Source organism: Asterias amurensis, chromosome 6 (assembly GCF_032118995.1).
Source record: "Asterias amurensis chromosome 6, ASM3211899v1".
Lineage (NCBI taxonomy): Eukaryota > Metazoa > Echinodermata > Asteroidea > Forcipulatida > Asteriidae > Asterias > Asterias amurensis.
In genome coordinates this window covers 23669174-23696718 of record NC_092653.1, presented here as the reverse complement: position 1 = coordinate 23696718, position 27545 = coordinate 23669174, and the positions used below count along the sequence as shown (strand labels likewise).

General features: G+C 37.3%; 1 protein-coding gene across 2 annotated transcripts in view; it reads right to left on the bottom strand.

The window, feature by feature from the left end:
- Positions 1-26789, bottom strand: part of LOC139938397 (active breakpoint cluster region-related protein-like) — a 35033-nt gene extending 8244 nt beyond the window's left edge. Inside the window, exons 1-15 of one of the 2 annotated variants that reach the window (XM_071933898.1) lie at positions 26504-26789; positions 24797-25678; positions 19717-19892; positions 18861-18977; positions 16396-16581; positions 15727-15874; positions 10280-10332; positions 4941-5066; positions 4728-4840; positions 4521-4612; positions 4049-4152; positions 3034-3078; positions 693-752; positions 509-571; positions 155-292 (exon numbers count right to left, since the gene is read on the bottom strand). In XM_071933898.1, the coding sequence (XP_071789999.1) occupies positions 155-292; positions 509-571; positions 693-752; positions 3034-3078; positions 4049-4152; positions 4521-4612; positions 4728-4840; positions 4941-5066; positions 10280-10332; positions 15727-15874; positions 16396-16581; positions 18861-18977; positions 19717-19892; positions 24797-25678; positions 26504-26543 (2343 nt within the window). In that variant the 5' untranslated portion in view covers positions 26544-26789. The remainder of the gene's footprint in view (positions 1-154; positions 293-508; positions 572-692; positions 753-3033; positions 3079-4048; positions 4153-4520; positions 4613-4727; positions 4841-4940; positions 5067-10279; positions 10333-15726; positions 15875-16395; positions 16582-18860; positions 18978-19716; positions 19893-24796; positions 25679-26503) is intronic. The other variant, XM_071933899.1, reaches the window with a different exon arrangement.
- Between the last annotated feature and the right edge of the window lie 756 nt (positions 26790-27545).

The following is a 27545-nucleotide window of genomic DNA, read 5'->3' as shown; positions in this document are numbered from 1 at the left end:
ATGTTCTCCCTGCCCATGAGAAGATCAATTAGGTCTGAATAATGTAGCTTTTGGAATGCCTCCTTCATCTATGTCTCAGTAAAGCTAAAGTGAATGAATGAGAACAGATTATGTTTCATCACTCTGTAGGAATACAATTTGTAGGAATACTTACTCGTTTACATTTGGTGAGTAGTTTCTCGATGTGATACGGAGTGAGCGAGGCTGTGATTCGACATTCTCTCTTGGCCGTCAAGATGGCTTCTTTCCACTCGGAGCGCTCATAGTCCGAGGACATCAGCAGTGTGTACGTCTGATGAAGTAAAGTTACTCATGTTAAGGCTGTTCACTAAGACTCAGCACACAAACAAATCTCATTTAAGGTTGTTCCTAACAAAAACTTGCAGGATAATTGAAAATTATGAAATTGAAACAACAAAAGTATGGAAAGAGTTAGTAAAAACAGTAAGCAAGTTTTGCAAGTTAAATACAATCCAAGCTTAACTGAGTTGACCTACAAATGTCCTACCTTTCCTTGGTTATGATAAAGATGAAGGGGTAGTTTTGGAGACTCGATGATCACAACTCCCTCCTACAAAACACAACAGAAACAAAATATAAATTACCAGCTTTGTGTTTGCCCTCAGGAAAAACACCTAATGTCTAGTTTGTTTATTACTATTACTCGTATTCTTATAAACCTTTGTTTTTACCTTTTCTGTTATTTCTTTCCGTCTTGACTCCAAACTTTTTGTCAGCTGCTTGCTCTGCCTCTGTTGAAGTGAACAATTAACAAATACCAACATATGTTTGTGCAGCATTAACATTTGAGGTTAGTTGTTGAACGATTATCAGGAGAAACTGAAGAAAATATATCTCAGATATTTTTAAGACCAAGGCAAAGACTCTGACCCGAGGTCATTAGCATGATATATTCATAGCAAGCTGGATGGTATTGATCAATACCCGACATCATCACTCTATAAATCATGCTGGCGACATTTTTGAAGTAAGAGTAAGATTTCCTGAGTGTTACTTTGCAGGGCATTGAGGCAATGCACATGCAAAAACCAACCAGGGCCAAATTGCATAAATCTGATAAGCAGATAGCTGCTTAGCAAAAGTTTAGTAAAGGCACCTGTTGAATCAAAGCTGAAGTTAAGCTGAATTTTTGTTTCTGTGCTAAGCAAGTTTTTATGCTTACAGGCTTTACGATATTGGGCCCATATGTTCACATGCAGTTCAACTCCCAAATTTACCATAGACAATAAGCATGGACTTCATCAGGCATAGAGGTAACACGATGATGAAACCAGGCAAATGAACAATGTAATAATGTATATGCTGTAAGCAGTGATGATGCAGTGTTATGACACTAGGGTCTGGATAACGCCACAGCCATTTAGAATCCCCAAAAGCATCTGTCAAGGCCCTGCCCAAGTTTGAGCCACAGTTTCAATAACCACACAAACAAGTTCAAAGCATCTGTGAAGCAAAGTATATTTTACTGCAATACACCAGAGTAGATTTTCGCCGATGAACATGTGACCTTGTTTTGTTTAAATATGTTAGCAAAGTTACACAATTGTCTAAGCACCACATTGATGCCAGATTTTATATCTATTAGGATGATGCGATGATAGTCAAATTTCATAAAACTGTTCGGCAGCAATTGTCTTTATCATTCAGACAGTCATAGCATGTTAGCTTTTGCTTTGGTTAAGGTGAGCAGTAGTCACAAAACAAAAACTGTGGTAAAAGCTGCTTTGTAAGCAAAAAAACATCTGCTTACAGGAATTATTGAATTGGCTTTTGTCTTTGAGCTTATTTTTGCGGAGCAGAAAAATCTTGCTAAGCATAAACGCACCTTTTTCTGCTTAACAGCTTAATGAAATCAGGTCTTGTAACACGTACATGCAATATTATGTGTTCTAATATTACTGTTGTTTAGTGGATAAATCCGTTTTCACTTTGACTAAAAGAACCATTCAAAGACAGGTTACACGCACATATGTTGTCATCCATATATGGAGTCAAATATAAAATGAATAATAACATAAATATTAAATATTAAAAAAACATAAATTAACTAAAAATAAAATAAATTATAAATGAAGATATCTATTTATGCCATTGTGTCTATATGCTTGTTAGTGTCAACAAACCACATGTGAATTTCGCCTAGTGGAACAATAAATTTGAAATCTAACTATGTATCTATCTATCTACAGTATGTGTCTATTGCACGGTGCATGCAGTCAGTGACTTGAATTGTCTATTGCAGCTAGTCGAATACCAAGCTTGTGACCATTCAATCACGTTTGGTGTAACAGTCCAGAAAGGGGCCAGAAGAGTGGCCTTAGACATTATATATGTTTAAAAGTTTCGGCTACTTCCGGCTTCAAACCTTACATACATTAGTGTGTATTTTTACCCCAAAAATACCTAGTTTCATTATTTTTGGAATAATTATATTCGGCAGACATCTCTACTACCGCGGAAGACTTCTCAGTTTTAGAAAGAACTGTCCTGCTATAACTTACCAGCTACCTGGGTGGAAGGTAGGAAATCAGCTGGGACTTTTGCTTGGTGGATTGAGAGGCCTTGTTGTTATTAACTCCTCTACCACAGAGTGAGTTCTTATTGGTCTTAATGTTTCGACAAGCTTGCTCTATTCATCGTACTTCCTACAAACCTCTGGTAATCTTTGGAGTAAGTGAGTGTATGCGAAAGGATCCCGGCATCACATCACACTTGTGAACAGCCACAGATCTACATGTAGCCAACTCAAACATAACCTCCTTCACAAAAAATTAATATTCCTCAAGGAATATCAACAATACTTTTGTGTTATTATTTAGCGCAGCCCCATTTTTAGTGCTCACTTTGTGTTTACCGTTAAACTATCATGGAACCCAACAAACATAAAAGGGTGATTTGAATGCAATGTTAATCGACTATTACAAAATTAAAAAGCAAATAAAAGATGACTGGTTAGGGAGAGAAAGTTAAATGTGGCAACAGAAAACAGAGGGAGTGGACGAGATGGATTACCCTGCCACTAGAGTTGAGACGGAACGAACCGCTGGGGCTGGAAGACTGAATGGGGTGGAAGGAAAGAGTACGGAAAAAGGGAAAAACAAACAATCATTAGAGGTTTTAGGTTCACACCCAGCCAGCTGGCAATGTTGTATGTAGTCTGCTGTGAGTAAAGCAGTCCTCAGGACAGATTGGACTCCTCCATTGCATATAACTTGACGGAGTCCAGGGTAAAACTTAATACCAAAATGTTTAAATAATGTTACCGTAAAGGAATGTCAGTTTTAAAACTAATAAAACTGTAAATATAATAGGGTTACTATTTATTTGTTATTTATTTGTTATTTGGCTATCCATTTCACTCCAATAATCAAAAAGTATTATTCCCTTTAAAATAAAGACTATACAATTTTGATATTTACATGTATGTTAACTAATACTTGAAAAAATACCCACAATATTTCTACAGTGTAGTTTAATAGGCACACATGTCCGGGTATTGGAGAACACTAGTCAGTAAAACTGAGAAATATCCTGACACTCTAAACCGCTCAGAAAAGAACCAACCCTACCAACATACAGCTTTATCCAGGTATCGAACAAGGACCAAGCTGCTTTAGGCACTCGCCACCCATGCCACCAAAACAATAAAGACCACCCATAAAGACCGAAGAACGAATATGAATTTTAGACCAGTGATTTAAAGTGGAAACGGCAGACATTGTTAAGGGTCTATCTAGCCCCAGTAACATCATTGATTAGCTGCTTATAAGATGTTATTATTGTTTGTTTTGTTGTTACTGCACAAACCGCTGCCACCAGGCTATAAAACGTGCAGACCCTCATGCATGCAGGCTCCTACTTAAAATTCTATTTGTTCAAGGAGCATCAGGGGCAATGTTTACTTCTTATTACTCTAAGAAGACACAGAGCCTATGCTGATAGATCTATCTTGCCTCAGTTAATCACTATACAGATTACCTGTTTAACTTGTTGTCATTGTTTAGTGTTGTTGTTATTTATTTCTTACCGTTCCAGAATTTGTGTCTTTCCTAGCAGAAGCTTTCAGTTCTTTGATTGATTTCTTCATCTCATCAAGTTCTTTGTCACTCATGTTGGTAAGTTGGGCTGGAGCTATCATGAAAAAGGAGTTTGAAAATACTTTGTTAGAACACCGAGTTTACAATTTTCTTAGAAAAGATATATTATCGCCCAAAAGATGTATCAAAGCATTCACATTAAATTGCAATTATTTTTTTATATATTTTAGAACACCAAAAGGTATAATGATGTAGCTTGATTGTTGATAGATTCTGAGCTGTTTCTTTCTTAGCTTGAAGGTGCTGTGTCGTCATGATAAAAGCAGGCCTGTGGCTGTACATATGGAATTATGAACTCCAATCCAGTTAGAAATGATACGGAGGAAGGGTGTTAATGTGCAGTAACTTGGTGTAGTTCATAATTCCATGTACAACTCTTTTGTAAGACTCTTTTTTACAAACCTTCTGATCTTTCATTTGGCGTAAGTGACAGCTCTGCGAGCGGCATGTACCATTGACAATCATATTGGGCTTTGTCACGGTGAAACATCCCACTGTGGTAAAACAAAAATAACAATAAATCAGTTTGCATCCAAATTTTCTGGCTTGATGCTTCAATTCAAATGATCAAAGCATGACCACTTGACAGCTCTAAGGTGCTTAACTGACCTGACTGGTTTCTCCTTAGTACAGATGATAAGATCTGACCATAGCAGTACATGCCTCAGCTTACGACCCTCGCTGAACTCAACCAAGTAGCTATCCTTGATTAGCCGCCTCTTCTACAAAGAGCAAAAATAAGACAATGAGGTGATTTGGTGATTTGAAAGTAGATAAATAATTTACAGACATTTCAAAAAACAAACAAAAATGAGTCTTGACCTGTTTGGTGCTATCTGTTTCCTTCGTGGCATCGTCCACTTGCTTGAAGAAAGTCCTTGTCTTCTCCAGTACTTGAGCGAGAATGTTATAGTCTTCATGACTGACAGGAGTTCTCGTCAAAAGATCCTGTAATTACAAAAAATTCAGTAGCCGTCAAAAAAAGTACAGTGTATGTTTTTTCCTGTAGCAACATATGTAAACATCTTTTGAGTAGTGGTTGTCCTGAGAAGAACCAGTGGTTGACAACTCAATGTTTCGATCAGTATGCTCTAACTGTCTTCAGGAGGACAATCATAATGAATCACAAATACATGTACTATACTATATTATATAACTGACATACAGATCCTTGTCATTTGATTGGTGGAACTTACTTCACGTGACATTCACTATTACTCCCATCCGCACCGCTGATCAAAAAGACCTATTCGCCCATGGGGAAAAGCGTTTCCCATTCAACAGTTAGGATCATCCTTGTTCGCAATGTTTTTGAGCAGTACAGCGCCGCCGCGCCACTGCTAAAACAAAGGAGCACCTGTGCAAAAGGTTGTGATCCGATTGCTATTAAATTTATGCATTGTTGCCGCTACGCGGCGCTAGATTATTTTTGGTTGTGTGATTTTTCATGTTATACTTTTAAAATACATCAAATGACAATGATCTATATGTCAGTTATATAAAACAAATATTGAGTGGCTTTAATTTGTGGAATGGAAGGAATATTGTCGCTCGGTAAAATTTGGACTGTTCCATTTCACGAGTCGAAGCCGAGTGAAATGCAACAATCCAAATTTTACCTTGCGATAATATTCGTCCCATTCCACTCTAAGCCACTCAATATTTGTATACTATACTACAAAGGCATTTATAAAGCACTTTTACAAAAAATGTACCATACCTTTTCACTCCATGGTGAAGAGAAGCAATTATGGTTAAAGTATCAAGCTAAAGGGCACAAGTATCAACATAATTTAAATTTGAACCCTGATAATGTGTTTAAAACAATCCAGCAAAAAAGTAAACCAACCAATCAATCAATTAATTGATCATCCAGTCAATAAACCAACCAATCAAACAACCAATCAATAATTACGGTAATAAGTCTAAATGTACACACACGTTTTCCAGGAAAAACCACCGGCACTGTTGTCTGATAAGAAAGTGAAAGGGGTAGTTACATCTATGATGCGCACAAAAAAGTCCCTTTTCACAACCATTATCAGTACAAACAAGGAACTGACATTTCATTTAAAATGCTTTCACTTCTACACACGTATGTGTACACAAGCTTTAGCAGCAGACATGCAAGGGCACCTTATGGCAGCCAGCCATATTGACTAGGAGCACAGCTAGAAATTAAAACTGTTTCATTTTTCTGGAGGAGGAAAACCAGCGAGCCAAACGAACAACTCTACTCAAATATGTCACTAGACGGGGATAAATCCAGGGCCACAGCGGTGAGAGGCGAGCCCTTTCAGCATGGGCCAACCATGCCATACATAACACATGTAGGTCCTCAACTAAAAATGAATGCCATTACCCAAGCAACAAGAAGGCACTTCTCAGTCAATACAATTTTATTAAATAAAGACAAATAAAACATCAATATGATGTGATATGTTATCATGTTATCTTAGGCCAAAATAAGACTAATTTGAAAGCTCTTGTTTTCATCTACATTGTATGATAGATGTGAAATTTGCACCGGGGATAAAGATTTTTTGTTTTTTTTACTCATACCCCGATTTGTGTCATCTACATATAAATGTATTGAGAGAATAAACCCATTTTGACAGGGCGTGCCTGGTTAGGCACTGAGCAATACAATACGATGTACACGTATGATCTCTACAATGGTAATGAAATGTACCCTCGATTGGAAGCTACAGATTGAACTTTCATAACCAGCATGATAGCTCCGATACCTGCTGGGTTTCATAATGAAGGGCAATCAACAAGTAATGAGCAAGTTTCTTTGGAGTTCAAGGAAAGTTCCATTCAATTACACTACAGCCTTCCCTGTGGCTATATAGGGCTTGGGTTTTAACATGCAAAGTTTCTTGCATTCAGCAGGTGTTCTGCTTTACATCTTCACGCAATAAATCTCTTCAAGAAAGTATTGTACATGTATGGTGGCCTAGCAGTCTAATGCATCCCACTCATTTTTAAATGCAGTTGACACAATTGGTAATTACTCAAAAATTACTTGGTAATAAGCAATAGAGAGCTGTTGAGAGTATAAAACATTGTGAGAAACAGCTCCCTCTGAAGTAACACATTTTTTGAGAAAGTAATTTTCCACTAGAATATTTGAAATTGATTTTGAGACCTCAGAGTTAGATTTTGAGGTCCCGAAATCAAGCATCTAAAAGCACACAACTTCGTGTGGCAAGGTTGTTTTTCTTCCTTTCTTATCTCGCAAGTTGACGACCAATTGAGTTCAAATTTTCACATGTTTGTTATAGATACACCAACTGAGAAGACTAGTCTTCAACATTTACCAATAGTGTCCAGTGTCTTTAAGGCCTTCATTGGGGTTTTGGTTCAAATCTTGTAAAAAACAAAATGTGCTCAAGACATTTATTCAAACATTGCTTCTCTTAAACTCAGTTGTATATAAATAGGCATGTTGAGAGCTAAGCAGTATTATAACTGGATTATTCAGTAGCGTGCTAGCAATGTTGTCTACATACTTGAAAAGGTCTGTGAAGAGTACACTATTAATCAAACTGAAGTATTTATTTCTCAGTAACTACTGTGTAAGTTTGACACAATGGTTTACAGGGAGAGGGGGCATCAGTGGCGTGACACTACTACTTTGACTGCATTTTACCCAAGTGCTCCAGTTTTCCTGTAGACAGACTGAACTTTCTATACACCAAAACAAACATTTGTAGTACTCGGCCCCAAACCAAACACAAAGCATTCTCCCCTGACAATGTTCCACTGGCCAGATGCAAGTTGAAACACATGGGGTGCAGTCAATGTTTATCTAGTGTGTACAATCTTCGTATCATCTGTGTCAAGTTTTTGTGTCAATTTGTTTTAAAAGTGTTTTATGATGGCCCATTGAAAATCTTCTAGGTTATATGACTACATATAATAAAGTTCTTATATTAGTATGCATTGTGCACATGCATGCTTGTGTGGTGAGCAGACAGCATACAAACTATTTCCGTTTGCCTTTTCTTTTCAATAGTCCGTTTTGCAGTGGATGGGAGTTTCCACTGTTATTGTGTGTACCACTCAAGGTTAATAAGCGCAGGGTTATGCATTCATACAATACAAACTTCTAGTCCGTCAGTGAATGGTGTTATTGAGTATGTATGAAGAATATGGTCTGATTCCGGGTAAAGCAACCTTTCAGTTCATGTTTGTATTAGGGTGATCACATACCATACAGTGTTGTAGCCCTGATGGACAGTGCTGGGCGGGCCTGCCTAGGACTAACAGTTTTGCCCAGCATTCTGAGCAAAGTAAATTTTGCATTCTGAGCAAAGTAAATTTTGTGCTGTCCAACACAGATTTCCCCATGAAAGTATTATCCACTGTGCATTGATCTGAGACACAGCTAATGATAAGGAGTACCAAAATAATGTCAAAGAGAAAGACACAGTCAAGAGGCCATATAACTTGGCCCAATAATTAAATAGTGAATAATTTTGTTAATCCGCTCGCCCTTAGTAAACTTTTTGAAACAAATTTTATTTATTGCCCACCACTAAAATTGGTCCAGCTACAACCCTGAGTGGCATAGGTAAACTGCTCTGAAACTGAAAGTTTCAGACGCGAGTGTCATTGATGACATAAAAGGTGGATCAGACACCGCAATTTTGTGGTCAATTCTAGTTTTGCTTAGTAGGAATGGCAGGGTTTTTGCTTACTAGTAAGTGTTTTTTGTAAGACTTCTGTGATCAAAAGTGAAATCAGACCTAGGATAAAGCACTTGTGTAAAAGTGACACAAGATCTTGATCTGTGGTCATGATAAAAATGTCGGATCTCAATCCACCTTTCTAAATTGCGTGTAAAAGTGGTGCAGCTTGTGCTGTTGATTGTTCTGAAATACTACACAACAGGATTCCAAGGGAAGTAAGAAGGTGACTGGATGTGATCCTACAATGATAAAGACAGGTAGGCATGCACAGGCAATGGCAGGATATCCTGAGTATACAGAGGATGTTTAGTTTCATGGATACACCAAGTTATTCAGCAACTAAACTACGAGGGCACATATACAGTATTGCTTTAACCTCTTTTAAAGGCAGAGTTTACCTTTGGTTTTTGGAACCATTTGATTGTTTTTTTTTATTTTGTGTTTTTGCTTCAAGTGTAATTAGTGACTGATATTTTCTTACTCAACGATGATGAAACATGACAAAGTATTGAATGATTGGTGATGAAACATGACCATGTATCAAACGACACTTGACTTACAAAGCAGTCATATCAACTACTGACAGCTTACAGACACTAAAGTAAAAGTATGCATTTTATGGGTTGTATCATAGAGCAAAAAACTAGTTCATTGCTCCATGGTAGTACATACATGGCAATACAGGTTCATCATGTCAGAAAAATGTGAGGGTTATTATGCTTCACACTATTACATTTATGTGTTTATACTATGGCGCCAGCATGAGTAGTCACTACTTGGAATTTCAACATTCATTTGTACATGTGTGACAAGCACATGTACAAACTTAACAAATATAACTAACCTATATTTACACGGAATACATGCAGTGCGGTGACTTGTTATTCAATGACACCCATAGGCATTTCATGGAACCTACATATATATTAGCCATTTTCAATCCAAACAATTTATGTATCAGTATGGCCCTGATGATAAGGAGTTCACAGAAATGGCCAATTGTACTACACAGACATTCCTATACCAGTAGTAACAAACCCAATGGGGTCAATTTGTACGGGGTTGTATTACTTTCTGGAAGCCTGTGTCCGGTATTTAATTTGCCAGGTAAACATTGATGACCAACCGTGTACACAATGGTGATTTAAACTTACCAGAAGGTTACCAGCCTTATTACAATGCCTCATGTACCATTTGTCTGGTTTCCTGCTAATTTTTGTTCAGCAGCAAACTGTTAAGCAATATTGTCTTTTTAATTAAGCAGCCCTGTTATATAGCGCATCACATCAATGTCTCAATGCGCTTTACAAGTGGTCTGTTAGATACATTGAAACAAAATGATAACTTTTGTAAATTTAACTCTTTAATGTGTAATAGAGGACCCTGGAGGAAATAAGTCTACCTTGATCAATGTTGAATTAGATTTATGTTGTGTTTATGGAATACCCTTCATAAAGTACTTACATTCAGGACCAATGTCAGCTTTGTTATTCTCTGCAGAGGCGTATTCAACATAGCTGTAGAAATAAAACAAAAACAAAATAGAATTAATTAACAACTTACCAACTAAATGGACCGATGGTATAAATGCAAAAAATAGTTAATGGCCGGACATTTCTACCCTAGCAGAGTCTTTCTCAAAGGCTAAATGACAACAAAACAAACATGACCGGGTAACTAAGTGAAATATTTATGAGGAGTGAAGTGGAAATACATGAATGGGGTTTGGTTATTATATAAAATAAACAGTTTCTAAAATAGAAAATTTAAAGAATCATTAAAGGCAGTGGACACTATTGGTAATTGTCAAAGACTATAGCCTTCACAGTTGGTGCATCTCAACATAAGCATAAAATAACAAACCTGTGAAAATTTGAGCTCAATCAGTCATCGAACTTGCGAGATAATGAAAGAAAAAACACCCTTGTCACACGAAGTTGTGTGTGTTTAGATGGTTGATTTTGAGACTTCAAGTTCTAAATCTGAGGTCTCGAAATCAAATTTGTGGAAAATTACGTCTTTCTCTAAAACTATGGCACTTCAGAGGGAGCCGTTTCTCACAATGTTTTATACTACCAACAGCTCCCCATTACTCGTTTCCAAGCAAGGTTTTATGCCAATAATTATTTTGAGTAATTACCAATAGTGTCCACTGCCTTTAACCCTGAAGTAGAACACAAAACTTGGCTTATACAACCAAAAACTTTGCCTCTACGATCAAAAACTTGTCCTACCGGGCAATCTCGGTGGTCCAGTTTGTAAGACACTGTTCTAAAATGGCAAAGAACATGGGTTTAAATCCAACCCAAGTACCAAACCAATGACTTTGTTTTACATCACCCGGGAAAGTATTAGTAAACAGTGCGTAACAGACATTAGTGTAGGGTAAAACATTCTTCATCCCTAGTGAAAATTTATATAAGACCAAAATTTAGATTGGCCACTCGAATGCCTTGAACTTCGCTCTTGAAGGGGCACAGCAATTTTTCCTCTTTGAGGAAAATGTTAACTTGTTTTGGAACTTTGCAAAGGCCATCACAGGAAAAGCACAGGGCACCATGGCGATTGCTGTAGGTGCCATGGTTTATCAAGGCCTGCTCTCCAAGCAAATTATTGGTATTATCTAAGCCAAGTACCAGCGGTCGGTTTCACCAAACTCTTTCTAATTTTTTTCTCCAGAAGACGATCAGAGCATTCTGATCGAAACGGCGAGTTGAAACCAATGGTTCTTTTCAGAACAACCCAAACTCATTAGAGATAGTCATTACATGGTGTTACCGCAAACCTTTCTATATCGTATTTCCACCATGCAAAGTTTCACATCCTACTTGTCTTTCTAAATTATGATTAATCTTAAGGACTTAGGACGAGTTAAGTTCCATCAACATAGACATTATAACACATTGAACCCGTCCTAAGTTAGGACGAGTTACTCGAGAAAGGATTAATCCTAGTGTTTCCTGAACAGGCTGCAGGAGGGACGAATCAAAGGAATAGAACTGCTTTGTCCTGTTGTTGATTTGAATTGTATCATAACATTTACGATTGTTTTGTCGGTTGATACAGTGAAGGGAAGATACAAAATAAGCTACAGACAATTCTACTTCCTCGTTTCCCTTTAAAAAAAAAAGTATATCTTTCATCACAGCTTGAATTTCAAATTGTCTACACTATCAACCACACAGATCTTGCTCAGAAAAATTACTAAATTACTAATCCAGAGATTGCAGGTCTATTAACAGGTGCATTTTTCGGTGTGGTAAAATAACTGATAAAATAGTCACAATTAATTGTGTCAAAGTCGTGACAAATTAAAGTGTGACTAGTGGGGTAGTGAATTTCATTAGACACCCAGGCCAAATTGTCATTGTCTGCTCTGATATGTTGTATTGCATCAAAAGAGCTGCTTACTGCAATAGCGCCCATTGCAATACATGTACATACGGTTTTGAAAATATTCGCGATTAGTGTCAATGTCAACTTACTGAAGCGCCACTACGTAGTTGGGTGTCTATTAAAATGCTTGAGTGGGTTCAACCCTTTTTTTTTAAACCCAGAACCTTTCAGGTATTACAATTCAATAGGTTTAAAGACCTTGTGTATCACCAGAAATACAAAGCTACAGGTTTGGACATAATATGGACTTGTTCTTCCTCCTTCAGGTTACTGCTTTGCGTTAAGAAAATTTGAAGGTAAATGAGATTTTAAGAAAATCCATAAACCAGGAAAAAAATCAAGAGAAATCAATTAAGTCCAAACAACAGCAGCAACATGTAGTTACTTTTTCAGAAATTACACTTTGGTCCTTTAAACTATAATTGCTAGTTATGAAACAGGAACAAATATAATTTAATGCAGCAGTACTATTTTTATATCCCTAATCATTTATTCTCATAGCTCAGTCACCGTGAAACAAGCTAAGATTTCTTTGTCTACGCATGTCAGAAGCATTCCTCGATACAAAAGGAACAACTCATGTGACGTTTAGATCATGAGGAAACACGAGTGAAGGACTATAAATAGAAATGTACCAGGGCACTGTTTAGTGTTGGTTGGCAAAGACAAGGTACTGAATTGGTAATTAGCTAGTAGAAAATAGTTTGCATGGCAGCCAAATATTACCAAAACATGTTTTCAAACAGATGTTGGGGCCAAATTCAACATTTTATGCAAATTCGATTAAATAACAAACCTCCCATGATTGTTTGCTTTGTTAACAAAGTAAATACTAATTTTGAATATTTGTGCGACATTGCCACAAAATGTGACCATCTGTCTTTGTTTTGCATAAATGGATTTTCATTATATTTTCCAACCTCGATTGCAAAAACTGGGCTGTGGCGTTGCAATAAAAAGGTCTATAAAATACAAACAATAACAAGCTTAGGGGAAAAAAGTAAAACCATGAAAGACATTCCTACATGTTCAAGGAAGTTGTAGTTATTTTGCACATGGTCTCCAACATAGGAAATTATTTTGTCCACAAATATCAAAATGTTAAATATATCAGTCGAGTGTCTACTTTACAGGAATGGTGTAAAGTGCTCTCATCTTGCCTTTACAGTACAGCAAAAAGGTATAAATGGGATTGTACAAATAATGGCAAACATTTTGAACATTTTGAAAATAGAGTGTCATTCTACCTATAGTCAAAATGTATAATCTTTCCATGCAGCCATTTTGAACATTTTGAAAATAGAGTGTCATTCTACCTATAGTAAGAAAGTATAATCTTTCCATGCAGCATTTCACTTCAAAGTGAAATGATTCTCATCATGGTCGACTCTTTCGAAAGCGAGTTTTTATTGTCATTAATTTGAGGAGTGGTAACCAAATGTCCTTAAATGGTCTGATGTTGTAATTGAAATTAACATCTTTTCCCCCACTTTGCCCTTGAACCCACATAACCAAAAAAGAACTCTTCCCTTTTCCACAAGATTGACACTCCAGACTGTTTGCTGTTTGGCATGGGGTTTTTTGTTTGCTATTGGCATGGAGTATGTATTTTTAATCAACCACAGACAGTTTTTTTTTTCAAAGATACAAATCTCTGAAATGTGATCAAGTTGGTCATGATTCTGAGGCAATTTTTCACAACTGTTTCCTGCGTAACTGTTTTTCTTCCTCTTTGTGAATTATTTTTAGGAAAGCTAGCATAACAAACCAACAGAAGTAGTCAACAATTATCACTAAACAATACATACATGTACAAACATAATGTGGTTATTTACCCCCTCAGACCAACTCAATGACACATTGCATTTTCTATGTCAGAAGTTTTAAGGAATTATTCTCATTAAATATACCGAGAAATCTACATGTAAATGTTTAGTTAGAAATTGAAAAGTCTCCAACAACAACTTTGATTAAATTGGCTCATTGTTCTGACTACCTCCATGTTCTGACTTAATAGACAAAGTTGATTAAAATCATGGCTTATTTGATCACAATTTGCAAAACACAACACAATTACACTGCAACACATCTTTGGTGTGGTTGTATGTTTTGAATTAAACTAATTTTTGTAACTAGTTAGTCTTCAAGAAAGACTCTGCTAGAAGCGAAACATCAGGCCATGATTTATTTTGCCACAGCTAATTCTGTTTTCTAACCTTTTTTTTAAACACATAGAACTCTTTTTACTCTTAGACCATTTGAACTGGAAGACTCACCTTCCTCCCAAAAAGTGACTCCACATTTACATCATGATGTAATTAGGGAATCTTTTATAAATAATTTGGCATACACACACAAAATTCTGAAAATAAACAGCCTCCTTGAAGTGGTTCATTTGTTTTGTTTGAATGAAATCTGCACTGGGATTACGATTATATCAATAATAATACAAAGTGTTGGATTATTTCCTGTTGAAGGAATTTGAACTCTTTATAGCCCTCCCTGTTCAGGTTGACGCCCAAACACTCAGTCAAGCGTGGTTTGAATTTCCTGCATTTAAAGAGGCCCTGGAACAGAGTTTGTTTTTCCCTGGTTGTAGAATGATGGTGAACTTGTATTGTACAGGGTTTGCCCCTTTTCAGTGACTAGCCAGCAGTTTCTGTTGGGTTGTCATATAAAGCCCCGTTCATATTTCATGCGAATGCGAAGCAAAATTTTGTCCCAATTGGGGACGCAAAAAAATTGGCTTTGCACGAATCATTCGCAGGAAGTATGAACCGGGCTTCACTGGTTCGCCAGCTTTTTCTAAATGCAATACATGAGCTGTGGTTTATGAAGTACAGCATGATACACATTGTGATACCATCTTTTGAACACAGCAAACTGAAGCTCATTGTGGAGGAAACTGGCCTTGGGCATGAACTACATAGTCTGAATGAGGCGTGTACCCATAGTAAAAATAACCCAAAGAAAAGCAGTTTGCCATTATACTTTGCATAACTTCCGTCACAAGGGATTTTAGATTGTACTAGAATGTACTATGGACAAATTAAATAATGCAAAACTGCAAAACTGGAAGAACTTCACAGTAAAGCAGTGAGTAGGATTGGTAACTATCGTAACAAAAACATTTATTAGATTCAATGTTGAAAGATCATTGCTCCTAAAATTCAAACCAGTCCCATTCTCAATCCCACAGAGATAATTCAATCTGGGAGGGATTCAAACCCACAACCTTTGCATTTTTAAAGCAATGCAAGGTGCATTACACAACACACAGGACCCTGGACCAGCAGCGCAGCCTAACGTCCCATTCTGAAAGACGAAGCAGCTTGGTGTGTCTTGCTTAAGGACACAGGTGTCACGTAACTCGAACCCACACTCTGCTGGACAGAAACACCAGAGTTTGAGTCCGGTGCTCTTAACCACTAGGCGATGACACACCACTGGTCATTTTTATTATAGTCGTTTTTAATACCCCAAAAAAAAATTTGATCTTGTAGTTTGATACTCACATTCCATGGTGTAGGTGGTGCCTGATTGTAGCTTAATACTACTAGAGATTGCAGCAAACCTTTCATCAAGCTTCCTCAGTCTTGCCAAGACAGCCATGGCCTTCTTGTAGTTGGCTACATACTCCTCATGTAGACCAAAATCTCTGGCCTGATAAGGAAGAAACAATTTCAATACGTTGCCTTTGGAAGCATTTTTCAAATAGGTTCTCAACAAGATGCCTAAGAGTCATCTCACACGGGGCAATTACAGGCAGTCAGTGCAATGGGGCAATGTCCAAGAATTTTCTCTTAGGTAAAGGGCACCCTATGAGGAAATCGTAGAGGAAATGTTTACTGTTGAGCATTTCAAGGGCAACAAGGCAAGGACCAGGGGGCATGGAGGCAATCGCCTTTGTTGCCTCCATGAAGTATCAGGCCTGACCCATGTTATTTATTTATTTTATTTTAATTCTTCGGACAAACAATAAAACAAGCACAGGCCGTCCAGGGTAGGGCAAAAGTAGAAAAACTGTCATCAAAAAAAGATGTGCCCTCCCAGACCGATGTTGCCTTTGAACATGAAGTATCAGGCCAACCTTTAGTGTTTTAAGTGGTTTGCAATAGCTGTTTCTTTAATTTAAAACAAGAGCTGTCATTGCTTTATAAGGGGAATTTAAAAAACTCCCTCACCAAAAGCTTGAATGAATCTCCATAGGTCTGTCCAGGGCTCCACTTAGCCAGCTTGGGCGCCATGTGGTTGCAGAACTCCCGATGTACATCAGCAAGTTCAGGTATCTTAAAGAAAAGAGTATCGTAGTCTTCTTGGGTTAGCATCGGCTGGGAGGTGGTCATGTTGGCCTTGAATGTCTTCATTACCTGTTAGGGGAAACCAATCAATCATCAATCAATCAATCAAATCAATCAATCAATTCAATCAATTTATTATAAATGTCACATTAAAAAAACATGAACATTATTTCCCAGTGTGTATTGTTCAATAAAAACACAAAGAGATAAATTTGGAATTTGTAACCATGAAAATTTGTGTTCAGTTTTCCCAAAGAGATAAACTTGTTAATATTTAAGAAGTAAACATGAACGTTGTGTGCATCTTAAATAAAAAAATTAATAAGAAACAGATAAATTTGTAAAATAGGCCTAAGTAAGAAGTAAAAAATACAGTACTTGAAGACAACAAGACATGCTACACAACGACGGAGGTTTGTTTACACTTATCAGCAATAACCAATTTCAAGGTTGATGACTAAAAATTAAAAACCATCGGAAGTAAATGGAATGGTTAGAAACACAAGAGCAAAGGAGGCCTTACAAATCTTGAGTGGAAGCTAGCCAGAAAAAGAATGAGACAAAAAACAAGGGGTTATGTTTTGATCCAAGCATTAGAGACATGCTGAAGCGCCTAGTGTTGGTTCATGGGAAAGGTGTAGCTGGGAGAGTTAATAAAAATAGATTAAGATTTTACAATTCCATTTTTTTTTAAGGGATGGGGAAATTGTTAAATTGTTCATTCCTAATGACATAAGGTTGTCTGCAGGTTGTGACACCTCACCTTGTAAGCCCTTACAATTGATTAATTCCTTTGAAAATTACTTGCGGCTTGACAATTTGTGAAATAAACTATAATAAGAAACAAATGCAACTAGTATTGTTTGTCACACCCGACAGGCGTCTCAAAGCACTCATTACTTTTGTAAAGCTGCTTTTGATTCGAAGACCTAATTAAAATTGAACCTTGTAAGAGTTTACAAGGTGAAAATAATCTGCAGACAACTAACACGTATGTAATAATACAAAAATTCCAATTGCCCATCCCTTTAAATATATTTCCAAATGGACACATCTGTTTGATAAAAGATCTTTCAACCATTCTAATCAGTACACAATGCCCATTTATAAATTGTCTCTCCCAGACGATGCATTAGTGGGATAATAGTTAATTAACATTAATATCAAAACCATCTCAAATCAGCAAATATTGACCCCTACATAAACAGCTAGGAATTTAATTAACGAATTCATTGAAAATGATGTCACCAGCTTTATGTAGCGCTTTGATGTCAAAATGTGGACTTTGAACCCAATATTATTACACTTGTGCAGTGCACTGTTATAGATTAATTCACAAGTGTATTGTGTGTGTGTCAAAAGTCATAAAACGTAGACACAAATGTGTAGAAACCTCATCCACACTGAAAAGAGGAACCAAAAATGGAATTTTATTTTATGGCTCCATAACAAAAATACAAAACCAAGCCACACCAACCTCATGGTTTATCTACTGACCCATTTATATAGTTAACCATTTCAGTCTCATCCAACCAGAGTAATGTACATTGTAACCTTTGGGTTTTCTTCCTGTATGACTCTGACATGTTTGAAGGCCCTGGGTATCGAGTGCTTGTCAAATCACACATTGGTGTCAGATTAAAACCACAATATTGTTCCTTTATCCCCAAGACAGTTATTAAATCTACTAAATTTATGTACAAGTCATCGTTTTATCCAAAACAGGGCACTTAAAGCTATACCTCACAGTTTACTTCACTAGTGCATTTGTGACAACGAATTGGGGTGGGGGTTTTATATCAGTTCGGATACAGTGCAATTTTTGAGTTTTTTTCTGCTGTGCATGGTCTGGATCTACATTGTGATAAAATCATGCAAAATTGTCCTTAAAACCCTAACTTGTGTTTTACTAGGACCCTACCAACCTAGGATCCTACCTACAAAAAAAACTAAAATATTACATGATAACTCAACACAATTACTAAGTTTATGGTGCCCTGAACCTGTATCAAGCACGATCAGTTCACTCCTGCAGTCTGCAGTCCAACAGATGCAAAAAACACAATGCAGTTGGGTTTCGATGGCTTGGAGTGATAAGTGTATATTATTATAATGTAAACATAAAACTTACAAGCATAATAGTTAATTTTACTGAAATAATTTGTACGTGTTTAAGTGACACAGATGTGATAATGTTGCAACAGGTGTGGGGCATTGTACGCTTTTTTGCTTTTGCTGACCTTCGACCATCTGGCGGTATATTTTCTTGTATTTTGTTATACTGTTTTTATGGTAAGTTACTTATACTAATAATAGTTACATTAAAACAAAGTTTAAAACAAACTTACCTTTTGAAGTTCCTCCATAGTCTGGACATACTTGAGTTCACTTTCCAAAGTCCCGCTCAGTAGAAGTCTCCTGACATTGAGGATTTCTACCTCTGGTGAAGATAACCTGTGTTGGAGCTGACATGGTAAGTGGAAGAAAACCATCAAATATTATGGGTTAACAGTTCAAACAAAACCATGGCTAAAGGGCAGTTAGTCTCTCTTTAACATCGGGCCAGGCCATTTTCGTTTTGCAAAGGGCACCTCAACTTCCATAAGAAAATCTTAGTCTGTGGGAAACATCTGAAGGGGCACCACCAGGGGGAACAATGGCTGTGGCCTTAGTGTAATTCAAGGCCTGCAACATGTCCAAGACATATTGGAAGACTTATTTGGATCTGGGAAACGTACTTGGAAAATTCCTACAATTTGCAGTCCAAGAATAGGAGAACTAACAATACAGCATTTGTTATTACCAGGTAGACTTTACCAAGTCTGAATTCGGATAAAAGTCTGAATTATCTTTATCCCTGGGTATGACACCTGCTCAAGGATTCCAGAAGTCATGCCTGCAATTTTGTTTTGAGTGACTCAGGAAGCACCGAGCATTGCATATCACTTACTAGATATCATTGCAAGGTAAACAACAATTTAAAAATGGTCTTCCAGAACCTTTTTGTAAATACCCATTGATCAAGCGCTACTATTGAATGATGTGCATGCTGATCTAGCTATGATCAAACTTGAGCGCTAGCTAGACCAGCATGCACCTCATTCAACAACTACAGCGTGCGCACTGAGTATGTGCGATGTATCAGTGTACTGTAAGGTAAAAATAAAAAATAATTTCTAATAGTATAATAACTTGCAAATGTACCTGATCATCTGATGGTGGATCTGGGCTCATCTCGCCAGACATCTGACGAATGGTAACCGGTCGCTTCAAAGATGGAGAGGATTCAGGGTCAGTGGACGATACAGAGCCACGATCATCAGCCGACATACTAGAGGGACTGGATGCTCTTTGGCTGGCGCTGTTAGGCGACAGGAAATCTGAAAGAACAAATGATTGAATGATTGGTGTCTCTGCACATATTTCCCTGCATGATACTTTACAAAGGAATGATATAAAATAACCCCTGGTGATTGCCCCACAAGTGGTGAAGTTTAAAAATGTCCCTCATAGAGTGGCTAACGAGAACTACTGGTACCATTCTTGTTGATGTTCCCTGGTCTGTTTGATGTGGGTTTCGGTGTACTATTTTTGTCTACTTATAATAATGTTTTTATCAATATTGTGTAATTTTTATATATTAGTGTTATATATTGTTATATTTATATTCATATTTATATTTATATTTTTATTTATACATAGTTTTTACTGACTCCTGTTAGTGGCGGCTTTCCGCTGTTGGATGTCAATAAATAAATAAATAAAATAAAATACAAATTCTAAGAACTTCCAGAAGCATTGGGCATCATGTATGATACAAAAGTATGGTACATGTACATGTATTCATATTCTTTCCAAATATTAAACAAATCTTTGACACATGGAAGTAATGTCATTACTTACATAGATACACAGTTTACAACCAAGATCAAGCGTTGCTGGTATCAGACCCTCAAGTTTAGGGTGCATGTGGCAAGTGTGAGGGGCGACAAAGGGGCGAACAAATGATTTGGAAGGGATGGGGAATAAACATTTCACTGACAAGTGACAGTCTGACAGTATACTATTACAACAATTACCACTTTATTTTGAATTAATTTTTGGGGTTGAAAAAGGAATTGACTAGAGTGGGATTCGAACCAACGACCTCCGGATTAACGTGCCGGCGCTCTACCAACTGAGCTATCTAGCCCTATATTGGCAGTGTCCCTATTTTGTCAATATCTTTGTTCGGGGGTGCCAGTCAGAAGCCATACAACCATTAACTGCCGTGTAGCCAGGGATCACACCCAAATTACGATACAACCTGGAACGCGGCAACCAGGGGATCACCTTAAGGAAATGCGGCTTTTAAATTAAAATACATTGTTTTAGTGGTAGTATCTGAGTGTGTTTTGTCCAGGAGCAAAGTTTCTTGTAACACAAAACAAGAAAATAACCAATATTTTCAAAGCAATGAAATACACCAAGAATTAATCTACAGGTTAGGCCTATAATACAATATTACATGTAATTCAATGTGGGAAAAATGTGGATGGGAAAAGGAAAACATTATGTTAAGGATCCCAGAATATTAGTAAATATCCCTGTATGGATGAGAGGAGTGATTTGAGTGTTGTTGTTTTTTAAACTACTGAGTAGAAATAAATTTATCATTCCAATTATCAAATGTATTTATAATCATTTAACCTTTATTTATTGACCAACTGGCATGGCGACTGACCATCAGGCGTTTTACATTGTGTACAGTCACTGTCGTTATTAGTCCCTTTAATGACTAGAAAGCCTTGGAAATCAGTGTTGCATCCTGGTCTCTCGGAAAGTGGTCAAAAGTTTCCTGCTGATCAGGCCTGTGTGACTGTTTCAAACAAACCCTATTGCTCACTCCAACATGACAAAGTAAAAGTTCAAGGCTTTGGGTATTGAATCAGTGCGTAGACAAATTGGGCTTTGAGTACATTTATAGTTACAATGACTACCACCTGAGGTTTCGGTTTTGATGACCAGATTTGTTGTTTTGTTGAAGGTCTTGTGTTGTTTGGGTTTCTGATTTATACTGAGTGATAACCTTGGTGTCGATAGCAAAGTGGAGGATCGAAAGAGTCTTGCTTTGTACAAAATAACGACAACTATTTTGGGTTTAATTGTAGTGCTAAAACTAAATAATGACAATGAGTTGTGTACAGGATGTTAAGTTCCTGGCGTAGCCTATTTGAAGGAGAATGGGCCTACATGTACATGTACATGTACACGTAACTAGTGCATGTCATGAACACAAAAACAAGTATTTTCGGTTTTACAATATACGCACAAGTCTTTCATCTCATGGGGAAAAAAAATAATGATCTCTGCCAAAAACAAAACTGTCTCTAGGCTCACGTATGCATGTATTTGGACAATTGAATTGTGTACGGGTAGATAATGTACAAAACTTAGAGCCGAATGTTTAATAACAATCTGGAAGAATGACATTTGATTTGTCCCTTGTATAATTCATTCCGCTACTGTTTTTGTCTGTGCAAAACTACGTTATTCAGAAATCATGGGTACACAAAAAGACAAATTAATTAAAACAAAAATCTCCCAAACTTATCCTGTGTTGGCATTTAGCTACACAAAAAGACAATTAATTAAAACAAATCATGGGTACACAAAAAGACAAATTAATTAAAACAAAAATCTCCCAAACTTATCCCGTGTTGGCATTTAGCTGAAACTGAAACAAGATCCTTGAAATACACGTACCACAAAATGGGGAGACCCCAAATCTAAATTAAATAATATTGCACAATTATGTTTAGTACCAATACACAAGAAAATTTGTACCATTTTTTTGAAGTTGTTTACAATGTTGTTGTGATCAACAAACATGACAAAGGAGTGTTGTACAAAGGGAAGATTAATAAACACAGGTAAGTAGTGAGGGGAGTCCATACAGGAGAGTAATTAACATTCTTATATCAGAATGGTGTTTGCTGAAGGAGTGAACAGTTATGTTCAGTACCATCCTACAAAGTGTGTTTACAATGTTGTTGTAATCAACAAACATGACAAAAGGAAACCCGAGATGTACCCCCTTCAGATGTATTTTTACCCTATTTCACCATAGTGTAATAAGCAGTGTTCAGCAGGCCAAATAGGTAAGGATGAGGTTCATATTGAGGTTGGTAGTACAATAGCTTTTCTGCCAGGCTGAAGCTTTCACAAGGTCAAGTGAGTTGAAAAGAGAGGTTGTATGTAGAATAAACCCTAGGTCGTAAAAAAAACTGCCAATGTTGTTACAGGCTATTGATTTTTCATGCCTAGGGTTTGATGTGGCCATCAACAATGAAATCAACCAGGAAGTTGTGCATAGCACCTGTTGAATAATCTACTGGTACCAAACATTAAAAGTCCCATGATACTGTACAGATTACATCATAACACATGACCAGTAAAGGAATAACCATAGGAATAACTGACATCTAAGTTTAGAAAGTGAACTTTGTTGAGTACAAGCTTTCAAAATCCACACAGATTTTGAGTTAGAACCCTCTAGGGAGGAAGTTGTGAACATTTAGCAGTAGGCCTACATTGTATGTTTTGCCTCATGGTTTTATGAACACCTCCAAAATGTTCTTAAAGTTGTAAGCCTAAATGTGATGACTTCACGTTCAATTACATAGGCCTACATGTACTACACTCATTTCACACACAATTCATATAATGTATTTATGTTACAGTGTACAAACAACACAATGTAACTAACTTGTGGCTCAAACTATCTCTTGTTTGATTGGAGTGTTGGCTCAATGTGTAGGCCCTACATTAATAGTAGTTTGTTTATTTTGTTTTGGAAATGTCTGTTTTGTTTACCTACAATCTGTATTACACCATGTAACCTCTGTTTACACAATGTGTAAACCATTGTGTAGGCCTACTTCATTCAAGGGACTTTTCTGGCAACTAGGCAAGACACTGGTCATGGGAAATGTTACGGGGGGGGGGGGGGGGGGGGGGGGGGAATTGACATAGTTTTTAAAGAACATATAACTAAAAGCAAAAGCAACAGTTATAACTAAAAGCAACAGCTGTAAATTGAGCCAGATGAGCTCAACTAATCATGCCCACAGGAAGTCCAGGCTCTGTGGCTATTTTGTAGTAGAGACAGTGTCAACGTGTAAATTTATACTGGTTTAACTTGTGTCCCCCATACAAAGTACACGTACACATGTTTACTCGACTCACGTTAAATGATGTTCATGAAAGTTTGTGAATGTATCGTATGGTGAGTGACCATAAAATGCTGTACACATTGCTAGTCAGGTAAAGAAGGCCTAACTGACAAAAGAACATTATTATTAGGGCACAATACATTGCACCCACGCCCTAGTCCCTGATGTAGAGATATGGGTCATTGGATTGCTAAGCCACACACAACAAACTAAAACTACAGTATGCATGGTTCTTAATGATTTTAAAGTATACAATGGATACAAACGTTGTCAGTCTGGCAATATCGTGCAGGGCCCTAAACTTACACTCAATGTTGTGTAGTACCAGTTAATAAACAAACAACATACACAACCTGCTGTATTTAAACGGTGTCAGTGAGTTTATTATTTGGGCCTAATAATTTCATAGAGCTCCTTGACATGCAGACAATGTTGCTAACTAGTTCTGTGCTAAGCACAAATAAGCAGGACACCAGTCAAAGATGATGCATGTGACATGGTATTTTGCCTGATAACCTTATTCTGGTCAGCATAACTCGGTTGTGCTACATTTTAAGTAGCTTCCTTTTGGGCCTTGACAGTTAAGAGGATCAGCATTGTTTATTTTCTTTCTAAATTTTGTTCCATAAAAGTTACGTGTCAAGGTCAATTAGGCCTATTAGTTTTGGTTTAACCACACACCAATATGTGTGATACTATATTTAGCACTGCATACTCAGTACTTTCCCAAGATTTGTGAGAAAAATCACAAATCCCACTAAACTCCAACTAGATCAATTATCAAAACAATTTTTGTTTAAAGCTTGGTGTACTAAAAATGAAGTTGTCAAGTATAAATAGACTTTTCTGGGTTTTTGTAACCAAACAGTAGGCCTAAATATAATGCATCTTGATCAGATTAGACTGTTACATGTACGTGCATAGTTTCATACATGTTCTACATTCATGACATTGCACAATGGGTGACGTGTTTTTACTACAAAACTTCAAATGTTGTCATCAGATATGAGTTTTATTTCTAAAGGCTCTAACTACTTAAAAACAATTTGCCGTTACATCTAATATCTCACCATGGTCTTGTTTGTTGTCTGAGGGGTGTGTCTCTACCTTCTCTTGTGCAGTCTCATCTCTCTGGGGCATCTTCGGGAGGTCGCCCCGAATAGGTAGGACAGGAGGTTGGCCCCTCCTCAAGGGTCTTCTTGGAGGGGGGCCTCCGTCTTCATCATGCCCCTCTATCAGAGCGCTGACCCTCATGTTCGTTGTGAGTAGGTGCTCCATATGTGGGTTTCCAAGAAAGACATCTTCGCCTTCCGACTCCTCATTCGACGCATCCCCATTTTGCATTTTCTTCAAGAAGTCCAAGTTCTCATAAATTCCCTCCATGTCTTCGTCAGAGCTACTGTCGTCTTGAGGTTTGATGTTGTCATAGAGAGGTTCCTGCTCATCATCGTCATCATCATCATCATCATCATTCTCGACATGCAGAGTCTTTTTATCACAAGAATCTCCTGATACCTCGTCTTCCTCAAGTGATGCCCGGGGCGTCTCCAACTCCTCTTTGACCGTCCCCAAGGCTTCGAAATCCTCTTCAGGATACAGCTCTGACGCTTCTGACGACCCTGTTGATCTAGAGTCCAGTCCCTCGCTTGCCCTGTTGTAACGGTGGATCTCTTTCGTCAGCCATTCCTTACAAAATTTCTCCCGCTTCAGCTCATTGCGTAGTTTGAGGATGTGTGTGGAGGACTTTTTGAGGTCTCCCTCTAGGTTGGCGAGAATCAAAGAGTCAGTGGCGTTGAAGGCAGGGGTGGCCACGCCCTCTTCGCCCTGTGTTGGTTTGACAGTCTCAGGGAGAGTCATCTTCATAAACTGCAAGTTCTCTGGTACTTGCGAATCTCCAAAGTTTTCTTTCCATTCATACAAAAACTGCTCCTGTATGGTCACATGAGTTTGATCTGAAATGAGACGTTAAGATAATGGTCAATGAAACTTAAAGGCACTGGACACTGTTAGTAATTACTCAAAAATAATTGTTACAATAGCATAAAAACTTACTTGTAACAAGCAATGGAGAGCTGTTGATAGCATAAAACATAGCGAGAAACGGTTCCCACTGAAGTAACAAAGCTTTTCAACAAATTTGATTTAGAGACCTCAGAATTAGATTTTAAAGTCCCGAAATCAAGCATCTGAAAGCACACAACTTTTGTGTGACAAGGGTGTTTTTTCTTCCATTTATCTTGCAACTTCAACGACCAATTCTATTGAGTTCAAATTTCACATGTTTTTTGTGTGTGCAAGAGATACACCAAGTGAAAAGACTGGTCTTTGACCAATAATACCCAAGGTGTCTAGTGTATTCAAGTAAAAACCTCAAGCCATGCTCAGGAGAATTTACAGTCTGTGGATAACTTTCCGTATGGCACCACCACTTTTTCACTCATTTTTACAAAAAGGGATATATCAATCAGGTAAATTAGAAACTATATTATTTTATTTCGAATGAAAAAGTGGTGGCGCCATACGGAAACTTTTCCCAGTATGTATGTAAATTGATACCCCTTTTGTAGACTAGCAATTCATCAGAAATTGTGTAGTTGTGTTGTGTGGTTCATTTCTGGGGTTTTTCTCCAGCCCCTGGGCTGGCCTAACTACTAAGAAAATAGTAAAATGTTGCATTTGTTTGTGGAGGCTACCATTGCCTACAGCATATAGAGAAATTAATCTCTTCTCACTTTTTTTAAAGTTTAGTTTCAAGAATAATACAGAAAGTACATTACCTTCTAGCGTCTTGCGTCGACCTGCGTGGTTTACGGCCATCTTGTTGTTTTTTGGTTGGTTATTGGTCGGTGTTGTTCCAAAGAAACTTCGAGGACAACTTTACACCATTCCCAAATGTGTCCAGCTCATTTTCCAGGCTGCATTCAGTATGTCAGTTCTTGTCGTTATTTGTATGCAACACACGCAAGAAGTTTATCGCACTGACAAATACAAAACTTGATCCTAATAGTTACAGTATTTGGTAGGTTTTTTTTTCAAGTTCTTTTGAGCACGTCCGCCCTCACGAAAAACACTGTTTGGTTATGCCGGTTTTCAGCATGCAGCAGCATGCGCACTGTTTGTTGATGACTTGTTTAGACTTCACCATTTTTTTAACAGGGTACAAAATATTAAGTAGACATGCATTAGTTTCTCTTTAAACAGAGTTTTTGAAAAAAATCAATTTAAAATTATTATTTAAAGTTGTATAAATTGTAAAGTTTTTATTTTTATACAGCGTTTCTAATTAAGTGACAAAAATTGTGTGATTTATGAAAGACTTTTGGCAATCGAAAGGAGCAACCCCTTTTAAAAAATAGTACAGCGAAATTACTTTTCTTTTTCCGATAGAGGGGGTACTCGCACTTCCTGCTGTGTTGTGTTTCTATTATTATTTTAAAGGCCGTAAAGTAAATGCATGCCGCATGACTCATAATAACAGGCAGCGGTTTCGGTCATCAATTGGCATGTAAAGGGTGGTTCCAGACTTTGTGGATGAAAAAACGGAAGTGATGTCGTCGTTGGAAACATTTGTGTAATATTATTAAAAACATAAAAGTAAAGTACAACAGTCTTATTTTCTGCAAAATAAAAAAATATGCAAAGAAAAATATAATCATTTTGGAATCTGCATACTGTGAAAGCAGGACAGTTTCTTTTCAGGTCTCACAAACAATCAAATAATCTACTCCGGCGGTGGATTAGCAAGACAGCTCTTAAAGAACAAACTCTACCTGGTAGATACAGGGAATGGTGTTACCGCAAGAGAGCAGAAGAGCAAGG